The sequence below is a fragment of the Urocampus carinirostris genome, chromosome 6 (genome assembly GCF_059441175.1).
Source record: "Urocampus carinirostris isolate Australia breed hairy pipefish chromosome 6, RoL_Ucar_1.0, whole genome shotgun sequence".
Taxonomy (NCBI): domain Eukaryota; kingdom Metazoa; phylum Chordata; class Actinopteri; order Syngnathiformes; family Syngnathidae; genus Urocampus; species Urocampus carinirostris.
In genome coordinates this window covers 14,752,262-14,763,191 of record NC_142354.1, presented here as the reverse complement: position 1 = coordinate 14,763,191, position 10,930 = coordinate 14,752,262, and the positions used below count along the sequence as shown (strand labels likewise).

Here is a 10,930-nt window from a genome sequence, read left to right as displayed (position 1 = left end):
TTCCAATAAAATGCAACTTCGCAGCGTACCGCTCGCGTGCTTGCTTGTCTAAACTCTCCACGTAGTTTTCCATAGTGTTGATGGACAAAATCCGTACACAAACGAAGCTAGTTGAGTAAATAAATAGACAAACTGAGTAAATATTTGCTCCTCTCGCTATCACCGCTTGTAATCGACAGACTTCCAAGATGGCGGCACGAAGCCGTGTTACTATTTTTAGCACAAAGCGCGGAGCCCTCTATTCAAATAAAAATGACTTTACTTGACTATAATAATAGCAGCAAATGTTTTAAGGGACATTGTCAAAAATGTTAAATTTGCTATAGGATCATAACCAGTTACTTCTGTAAATATTTAGTTCGCGTTGAGTTAAAAATAATACATTAAAACAAAAAAAAAAAACAAGAAAAGGAAAATAAATCATACTATGGTATACCAAATGCAAATGCTTCCTAATATAACTCCACTTGGTGGCGCTATCAACAGTGTAACCGTCGTTATTCATCCAATGAACTAGAGGTTGGTTTCTGTCAACATGGCGACTGTCGTGAGAAGCGGCTTGGTAACATTGGCCAAGGTGACTACATTATTCTTTAAAGCACTTTTGTTATTTTGACAGCAGTAAATTCGAATTGTACGACATGCTACTACGCGTATAGTTTGTGATATTTATCACAAAGGTAGTCTACAGTCCTGTTGTTGTCCCATACAGATTTGTGCTAACACTTTGCTACTAGCTTCAAACACCCTTCACCACGCTTTTTTCCTTCTTCCTTGCCATTCAAACAAGTTCTTTATCGTACATACTAGTATTAAAAGGTAGAATTTCAACCATTGAAGCAAACTTTAACCTTTCGTCCATTGGGTGTAAATTTAACTTGGCTAATACGATGTATCGACTTGGTATTAGAATCGTCTTTATTCAAATTTTATTGTAATTGTATTCATTGCAACGAACTGTGTACAATGGTCACGAGATTCGACTTGACACCCCACGATAAAAATGTAACAAAGCGCTTAAAGAAAAAAATAAAGTTAGAAAGAAGATTGGGATAGGTACTATTTACAAGGTAGTGTTTGTTCACTAGCCCAGGTTATAAATGCATCAGATAATGTGCAATGACATTTCACAGCAACATTGGGCAAGAATAACATATAAATACTGTACAAGTTTTTCCAACCATTTCGTTTTGGGTGCTTGTTTAGGGCAGTAATGTCTCTAAGGAGGAAACTGTCTCTATGATTGTTGGTTTTTATTTTAAGAGACCTGTAGCATCTGTCAAAGGGCACCAGGTCAAAGAAGTTTTGGCCAGGGTGGGAAGAGTCCTTAATAATGATTGTTTCTGCTGGAGTAACATGAGCTGGCAATGTGCCCCGGCTGGGCATAGAGCAGCCAATGATTTTCTGGGCTTTGTTGATGACTCATTTATGAACTTAAAGGTTATTGTACATGTATTACAGTAGGTGCTGTAAGTTTGCCTGTAAAAAGTTTTGAACTGGCTAATCTCTCCTTGTGAAAACAGATTTAAACGTTCTGTCTCTTACACTGTGTTGTTAACACATATTAAGTGCTGCGTTACTTGGATATTTAAGATATTTAGCATGGGGTCCTGTCCTCACTGTTCTTTTTTCTGCCTGCAGGGTCTAAGTGGACCTCAATGGCAGCAGCTGGTCTGTCGGCCATTGAGCACATCCGCTGTCCGCTCTGGTCCTGAAGCACCACTCGCTCGTGCCGACGCAACGTTTAAGGTCACAATGCTTCCAGGAGATGGTGTTGGACCTGAGCTTATGTCTGCTGTCAAGGATGTGTTCAAGGTACATTTCCTTAATTACATGATAAAAAATATTCATATGATCTGCAGTTTTTATACTTATTTTTTTCATATTTCTTTTCTAATTTTGCTCCACCACAGGCAGGAGATGTCCCTGTTGAATATGATGAGTTTCATATTTTTTTCATATTTGTTTTCTTATTTTGCTCCATCACAGGCAGGAGATGTCCCTGTTGAATTTGATGAGTTTCATCTGAGTGAAGTACAAAACATGGCCAGTGAAGAAAAACTGGATCAAGTGTTGGACTCTATGAAAAACAACAGAGTAGCAATCAAAGGTATTTTATTTTATTCACAATTCTTATAATTCATGTCATCAATGATAGAAAACAGCTTGTTTGTTGATGATAATCCAGGAAAAATCCACACACCTATGGAATTCAAAGGGGAGCTGGCTTCATATGAGATGAAACTGAGGTACACTTTCGACAGAATAATCAAGTCGATTGTTGTTTCATTTTCATAAAAATGATTTGTTGTTCTTTCGTCAGACGTAAACTGGACCTGTTCGCCAATGTTGTTCATGTAAATAGTTTGCCGGGCTATAGCACACGCCACAACAATCTGGACCTGGTGATTATCCGAGAACAGACAGAAGGGGAATACAGTTCATTGGAGCATGAGGTAACAATTTAAATTGTCTAAAATCCTGATTACTGGATGATGTTTATAGTATATAAGGTACAGCTCCACACAAATCAACTTTTTGTTGCTATACTATTTTATGTTCAATACTCATGACTCTAGACCAGGGGCTTTAACTTTATTGCACAGTGGGCCAAAACTCAAACCATACCTTTGGTCGCGGGCCGAATACTCAAGTCATGTTCATTTGTGTAGCCCTTTATCACAAGGATTCTCAAAAGGGCTGCACAGACCACAGATTATTGCAAACCACAGACTATTACGACACCATCCCCTGATCTAAAACCTACATGAAGGCAAGGAAAAACACAAAAACCTCAACTTGAAGAAAATGAAGAAACCTTAAGGAATAGGATAAATAGTGGTTGAAAAAAACTAAAACTTGACAGTTTTCTTTAACATAAATTTGAGTTAATAAAAGACAAGAACATTATTACAAAATATACAACCTAAACATTAAATGACTTAAAATAATTTGCTCTCCATAAAAATGTCTCCTGTCAGAACTACACAAATTCAAATTTTGAAAAGTAAAATGGAATTATAAATCAAATTTGTGCTTTTCACGTGGGTATCTTGTTTGGTGAAAAACATTTGCTGGATTTTTACATTCTTCTTTAACCCTTCAACTTTCTGTATCTTTTGCTCTGCGTTCAGGTTTTTCATTGTATCCTGATGTTTTGTCTTGTAGTGCCGTTTTACATTATATTCCCTAATTACGGTCGCATTAGCACAGGGGTTGACCAGCAATGTCAGTGAAAATATATTCAGCCTCCCATCGGTTTTGAAAGGCTGTTTTCAGAATCAAATATTTTCTTGGCCATTGTGAGGATTTACCATCCGATAATCCACAGCAACAGAAAGGTCACCCTGCTTTTCTCCGTTTTGCCTTTCGTTACATCGTGATAGATAAAAGCTCGTTCCTGGACTTCACGTCTCCGGATCTTGACTTGCTGTTAATCCACCTTCCGGTCTTGTATTTCAACTGGCTAACGTGTTGTTTGTCAATAGATATTTTTAAAAGTTGCTGTGCTCGTCAGGCTACAGCTCACTCGATTGATGCTGAAAAGGGAGCTGTAGCGCTGCATTATGGGACCTGTAGTTTGAGAGTTATCTGCCGGCCCATTATAGTACATTTATATAAAATGATTTCACAGACCGGATATAGTTATACTGCAAGCCGGATGTGGCCCGCGGGCCGTGAGTTTGGCACCTGTGTTCTAGACCAGTGTTTTTCAACCTTTTTGAGCCAGGGCATGTTTTTTACATTGGAAAAATTTTGCGGCACACCACTAACCCAAAATGTTTTAAAATCACACCGAACAGTATGTTTAATTAAAGATATAATTTACATTACCCCCAGTTTTTACAGCACAGACAATTGACAATGACACAATATTTGCAGAAATGGGTTTCCTCCGGGCACTCCAGTTTCCTCCCATATTCCAAAGACATGCATTTCAGGTGGATTGGCCGGTCCAAATTGTCCCTAGGTGTGAATGAGCGAGCGAGTTGTCTGTCCCTCTGTGCCCTGCGATTGGCCGGCAACCAGTTCAGGGTGTCCCCTGCCCACTGCCCAAAGATTGCTGGGATGGGCTCCAGCACCCCCGCGACCCTACTGAGGATAAGCGGTGCAGCTAATGAGATGAGATTCATAAATGTTTTATAAAATGTAAAATTTTAAAAAGTGACATTGGATAATTTCTCACGGCACACCTGGCGATCTCTCACACTAGTGTGTCGCGGCACTGTGGTTGAAAATCACTGCTCTAGACATACGTTTGTAACCAGAGAGCTACTGTATCTTTAACCCCAGATTTCAGAAACTGCATACAAAGAATTTTCTTGCTTTGCAGAGTGCGACCGGTGTGATTGAATGTCTGAAAATCATCACCAGAGAGAAGTCGAGGCGCATCGCCAAGTTTGCCTTTGATTATGCCACCAAGAAAGGACGAAGCAAGGTCACGGCTGTTCACAAGGCTAATATCATGTGAGAGAATTCATTAAATACTTTTCTTGTTTACATAATTGAAATTGTATCCTTGTGCTAAAAATGTGATCATGTTAAAGTTATTTGTTCCATTTTTGTGTGTTCGATTACAGGAAATTAGGGGATGGGCTATTTCTGCAGAGCTGTGCAGAAGTGGCAGAGCTGTACCCCAAAATCAAACATGACAACATAATCATTGATAATTGTTGCATGCAGGTAAATATACAATTTCTTTCTCCAGACTAAACTAATAGTTTGGATTTGTTTTATGTTGCTTTATTCTCCTGACAGCTTCCATTTAAAATAATTTATGCAAATCTACTGTAACAGCCTAGCCATTTGTGTTTTTTAGTGGGATCCTGCGCTGTGCATGGTGTTTAAAGAGTTATATTATTTGACCTAATGTTGTGCTTAAATAGTGTATCAAGTAGAATTAGTTGGACACGCTCGCGTCCTAGATGGCTTTTTTCTCAGTAAAATGTCTTCAAGTTAAGTTTTTTGTCACCCTTGTTTCCTCCCCTGCAGTTGGTCCAGAATCCATACCAGTTCGATGTCCTGGTAATGCCCAACTTGTATGGAAACATCATTGATAACCTGGCTGCAGGGCTGGTCGGAGGGGCGGGGGTTGTTCCCGGCGAAAGTTACAGCGCAGAATACGCAGTGTTTGAAACGGTAATGTTATCCTCTCCATTCTTCTTGTTAGATTAAGAATTGTTTGGTTGATTTAAATCCATTACTTACTGTGTCCTTTGGTGAGTAGTTTTCCATTATGTATCAAGTCGGCCTAATTGATTTTTATGTTTGTAACAGGGTGCACGCCATCCTTTTGCACAAGCCGTTGGCAGGAACATTGCTAACCCCACGGCCATGCTGCTGAGTTCAGCTAACATGCTCCGGCATCTCAAGTAAGCCAACTTCACTTTAAGGACACATGATGGGGAGGGGCAATATTTTTTCAACCACCAATTGTGCAATTTGTCCCTCTTAAAAACACGAGAGGCCCATGTAATTGTCATCATTGATGAAACTTAATCATGGGAGACAGAATGAGGGGGGATCCTGGAACGTCTCTTTTTTTACAGATTTGATTTTGTAACTGATGGTGGAATCAGTATTTGGTCACACACATGAAACATTTCTGTCTTTTCACAGATCTGTACCTTCTTTTCAACTCTACTGCCATTAACGACGTTTTGTATTAACTCGGTCACTGGATGTCTTTAGTTGTCAATGGTAGTGAATGAGTTCAAAGGCTCTTCTGTATTCCACTAGGTACTTTATTTATTTGCACTTGCTTAGTACTGTATTACCTCTCCACAACCTCAGTCACATTTAAAACTCCACTATGGCCAAACATGCTCTAGAAACAAAATGTTATACCTGTAGATAGGCTTGTAAGGAGTAGTTATTAGAAAATGGAAGACGTACAAAAAACATTAATACTCTGATCTGGGGCTCAACACCAAATTTAACCCTGTTAGGTCAAAATGATCACAAGAAGGGTGAGCACAAATCCCAGGACCACTTGGGGGGAGGTATTGAATAGCCTGAAGAGAGCTGGGATCAAAGTAACAAAAGATTCTTATCAGTAACACTTTCGTTAGGACGCCAATCCTGTAGTGCTTGTCCCTTTCCTCTAACCAGTACATGTCCAGGCCTGTCTGAAGTTTGTTAAAGATCCAGTAGCGAATTTGGAATTCTAAAATGGCATAAAGTTTTTTAAAGGTTGCGTATGCAACCTTCAAACATTATACTCGCTGATGCCATCTTCTGGCTGAAATCTTCATTGCAGCTCCTTTTTTCGCTTGTTCAAGTATGTGAAATTCTCGTTTGCACTCAAATAAACTCCTTTATCTCTTTAGGGAGTTTGGAGTAGTATTTGGACTGTATTTGAAAGTTTCCTTTTCTTACTTTCAACATTCTCATCATAGAATAAAAGGAAATCCCGGCCAGGCGCGCGATATTACTCTGTACCCCTATGCTTTTTATGCGTAACAATTTAATCCTGTTTTTACTGGTCGTTTTTTATTGCAGTCTGGATTATCATTCCCAAATGGTGTCAGATGCTGTCAAAAGAGTCATCAAACAGGGCAAGGTGAGTGTGCATGAGCTGCTTCGTTCAGGTTCATAATGTAGCAATGGGTTTACGTAACAGATACCGCTAACATGATCTGAATTCCACTGCATGGGATCAAATCCTTACTAAACGAGCTAACAGTTAAATATTCTTGATGTTAACATTAGTCTTACTGGACTTAATGATAGTATTTCTTTATCTTCTCTCGAAATGGCTGGCACTGTTTCTAACAGTCACTAATGATGCAACTTGCTCGCCAGATGGCCAGTTTGAAATCTGTTCTGTTCTTGTTGCCTTCGTAACACAAGGTGCGGGTTTGTGGCTCTTTTGCTGATGTAACACTTTTTGATTGAGATTCTCACTGTTTGTCAAGTTATTCATCCTTCTGACTAATACTTCTAAACAAAGACATGGAACCAACTTGGATGTTCTGCTTTTTTTTTGGCTTAAACAGGAAGTAGCACATACCATTTCTTTTCCTGGGGTATGTTTCTTGTGGCATTCAGTTCAAATGCTTTGCGCTCTTGCTGACTTTGGAAAGGGGATTCAAGCTTTAGATGAGACCTAAGTTCTCATCCTGTTTTACTTTTGCATGGAGAAGAGCTTCATAGCTTTCATTGGTATTTTCTCGCATCCGATGTATTCAATGCAGCCTGCTTTTTCAGCTTTTAAAGTTACAAACCAGGAGCCTCTCACTGAGGCAGGGCCTTCCTCTTCTGTTTTGGACAAAGCTTCTCATTTTACCTTGTCTCCCTGTGTGTGTGTCTTTGCATGTGCCAGGTACGGACACGAGACCTTGGCGGTTACAGTACCACAGGCGACTTTGTGCAGGCTGTTTTGGATAACCTGGGATACCGACCCATTTAGATATGTTTTTCATATTGACTTAATTCATTTGGGGTCAAGATTTTTGTTTATTGTGGACTTTGATGTCAACAAATGGTTATTCCGTTCTGGTCTTGCTGAGATAACGGATTAAAAAGAGAAGAGCTCTGGGTTAACTAATCTTATGAATGTGTTACAAGAAGGCAACGATGGATTTCACAAGCATGTGTACTCTAACAGAATGTCATTTTAAGGTTCATTTCTGGTTTTACTCTAAAAATTGGAAGGTTATGCTCATGCTCCAACAGATGGGTACAAAGAAACACTACTGTTGAGCTTCAAGTGTGCCTTACAGATCTTGTCTTCTCTTCAATTCTGAACATTTCGGAACAAATGTGCCACTTTTTTTTTTAGAAAAGGGCTGGGTTGAATGATTCATGCACCTGCTTACTAGTGTTGCATTTAAGGAAACCTCGAAAATGCACCTTCTAAAAGAATTCATGATTTGATCACCACTCTCTATGAGCAGTTCTTTGCTTTACTCCAAATCTTGATTCTTTTTCCTTTATTGACATACAGTAAATATTCACTGTTGATTAAATTTGCAGCAAGTCATTCAATTATTTTCTATTGTCATCATAATATGGTGAACATCAACTGGACTTGTTTTTTATTAAACCTCCAAAACTTTGCTTGCGTTGCAGTTCTTATCTGTTGTGTTTCAAGTGACTTTGTTTGTTGTACATAACACTGTCAACATTGTTTTTTTATTTCTTGAAATAAAAAAACGGCTATTGAGTCGGTTTGCTCATATTATTTTATAAAAACTTGTAAAGCAGGGGTGGGCAAACTAAAACCTCTTGGTCACATAAAGCCTGTCATGCTTTAAATCCACCCGCCAAAGGAAAATGATAAAAATATAATGATACTACATAAAACTGTAAAATATTTTTTTTATGTGCCACTTTTCTCCAAGTGACGCTTGGCATGTACACTAAAAGGAAAGAAAAATTCTGGAAACATAAATATGTACTGCACTCAAGATCAACATTCAAACAGGTTTTTTCAACATGTATTTTTTTATCTATCAAGATATTTGTCACATTAAATTAAAAATGCTAGCTCTGTTGCATTTTGAGTGTTTCAAAGCATATAACGTATTTTGCATACTAGAAGTCTGTTTTCTTTTTCATAGTGTGGCTACTCCGGTGCGACTTGTATGTTTTTACTTCTTAATTATGAGCTTCCTGGCTGGTGTGACTTCTAATATTTAGCAATTTATGTTTGAAAAATACAGTACCTTGTGACTTATCTGGGATTTTGCAAATGTTGCTGCACTTATTTTCATTGCTTTATTGTTAAGATCCACTGATCTTTTTCATTGCATTATTATTATAACTTGGGACGGTTTTCTAAGCACTACATAGTCATTTTTTGCCTATCTATCCTGATAGTAGTTTATCTTTTTTCTCTTCAAAGTCTTTATTACCATATTTTCTGGACTATAAGTCGCATTTTTTTTTTCATATTCTGGCCAGGAGTGCAACTCTTATATGTTTTTCTGTTTTAATTATGCATTTTTGGGCGAGCGGGACTTATAATCAGGAACAATTTATAATCCCCAAAATAAGGTTCTCGAAATGAATGCTTAAAATAGACATTAGTTCAGGAGGTAGGACGTGTTATATGTCAAAGTGTCCTTGGGCAAGACAATGAATCCCTAATTCCCCCAATAAGCAGGTAGGCGCCTTGCATGGCTGACTCCCTACTGTGTATGTGTGTGTGTGTGAGAGAATGGGTAAGTGTGAAGCACATTGTAAAGCGCTTTAGGAGGTCTTCATTGACTCGAAAAGCGCTATAGCGGTTCATGGATCCCTTAACCTTCAGGATCATCAGGGAACAATTTCCTTGTAGTGTATCTTGGGCAAGTAAAGCAAATTTGTATTTTCATAAACAAATATGAAGAAAAACATAGACTTAGCTGTATGCATGTGTATTTATTAATTAATGCATATCCTTAGATTTTTTTAAATTTATTGTTAGCGCAGTTACAAAAAAAATCAGATCTCATTCTTAGTGTTTTGTTCTTTGTTTTTTTTAATATTTTTTTTATATTCTCAAAGGACTGCACAGGTTACAATAATACCATCCCCTGATCTTAAACCAATATGCGGGAAAGGAAAAACTCAATTTTTTAAACAAATGCAGCCTGCTATTTCAAAAGTTTGCCCAGCCTTTAAACGATCAGGATGATTCCATTCACAATGAGATAAGGCAGAGTAGCAGACTTCATTCCCAATGAATTGATGTGTACAGTATAAGATGTATTCTTTCTTATCCGCTGAAGACTGCATGAATTTTTTTAAAAGGTTTATTATTATTTCCACTAGCTAAAATTGGGCCATAAAATCCAAATAGGTTGAAAACTCTGCTATTTCACCAGGTATAAATCGTTAATCATGGCAAACCAATGAGCATTTTGTGTGTGTTTTTAATGCTCTCCAGCATGCCTTCTTTCTAATACCTCACAGACATGTGTGGCTGCAGCTGTGCACACACACAGTACATCTCTGTCCTCTTTTCTTTCTGCAACAGGTGCGCACGGGAGACCTGGGGGGTTACGCCACGAGCGACGAGTTCACCCAAGCTGTCATCGCTAACCTGGCTGCCTAATCATTCAAACATCAGTTAGAAAGACTGACTTCGGCTTATTCATTGACATCCTGCAGGCCCTTCCACTGGACTTGCTCACACTTCGCACAGTTATCACTGATTTTGAAACGCACAACTTTCATATCGAAAGTCCATTTTTATTTTAAGCATGGAGGATTTTAGATTCATCTTGCAGTCTTTGTTCCATTTTTTTGGACAGCAGGCGTTAATGTCTTAACATTTCGGATTATTTATTACCTCAGATATAAAGTTCTAGTGCCTCTTCATTCATAGTGAGATCTGAAGAATAAAAGTGGTGAGATGGCAAATTGTGTTTGAGTTTTGATGTACCTTAAAAGCATGAGGAACTCTGGGGTTCCACTTAAGTACTCAACCAAGTGTATGTGTTTATCAGGCAGAATGGAAATGGTGCTATAAAAACATGAGAGATTAAGAATAACATGAAAAAAGTACAATATGTCACAAGGCAGATTTGTCAAACTTATTTTTATCAGAGTCAGGGGACAAAACTTTGCGGTATTTTTTAAAAGACTATACAACGTTGGTTTGTTCAAAAAACTAAAGTCAATATACATATATTGCTTTTGTGAGCCACGAAAATCATTGCAAGCTCAAGCGGACTTTTAAGCTCCTTATTGCAATAGAATTAGAAATGCATTATAAATACAAAAGAATAGTGCCCCGGCGTTGCAAGGCATTCCACTTAGACAAGGTTTTTGGGGCAACTTGTCGAAAAAGCGCTTAAGGGCCGCATGCAGCCCCAGTGACGCTTCAACAAAAGCAGATGTTTATCGATTTTGTTGGTATTCATTGGGAATGCCTTGACACAAAACCTAGCTAACGACACCCCCAGTGGCCTAAAGTACAACTGTGCAATTTTTTACAAAA

General features: G+C 38.3%; 1 protein-coding gene across 2 annotated transcripts; it reads left to right on the top strand.

Annotated features, from left to right (window-relative positions):
- The first annotated feature begins 460 nt into the window (after positions 1-460).
- Positions 461-10,350, top strand: idh3b (isocitrate dehydrogenase (NAD(+)) 3 non-catalytic subunit beta). 2 transcript variants are annotated; one of them, XM_088338016.1, is made up of 11 exons: positions 461-577; positions 1,642-1,815; positions 1,990-2,110; positions 2,189-2,249; positions 2,324-2,456; positions 4,334-4,467; positions 4,581-4,683; positions 4,993-5,139; positions 5,278-5,372; positions 6,502-6,562; positions 9,965-10,350. In XM_088338016.1, exons 1-11 carry the CDS (start codon positions 536-538, stop codon positions 10,040-10,042), a joined length of 1,149 nt encoding a protein of 382 aa, XP_088194142.1. In that variant the 5' UTR covers positions 461-535; the 3' UTR covers positions 10,043-10,350. The 2 variants fall into 2 exon arrangements, with proteins under 2 accessions (XP_088194142.1, XP_088194141.1); XM_088338015.1 differs by lacking the exon at positions 9,965-10,350 and adding an exon at positions 7,325-8,410.
- The last annotated feature ends 580 nt before the right edge of the window (positions 10,351-10,930 follow it).

Excerpts from the sequence above, each read along its gene's own strand:
- idh3b (XM_088338015.1), top strand. The coding sequence starts at position 536 with ATGGCGACTGTCGTGAGAAGCGGCTTGGTAACATTGGCCAAG. Across the intron at positions 1,816-1,989 it reads CTGTCAAGGATGTGTTCAAG|GCAGGAGATGTCCCTGTTGA; the intron begins GTACATTTCCTT and ends GCTCCATCACAG. Across the intron at positions 2,457-4,333 it reads ACAGTTCATTGGAGCATGAG|AGTGCGACCGGTGTGATTGA; the intron begins GTAACAATTTAA and ends CTTGCTTTGCAG.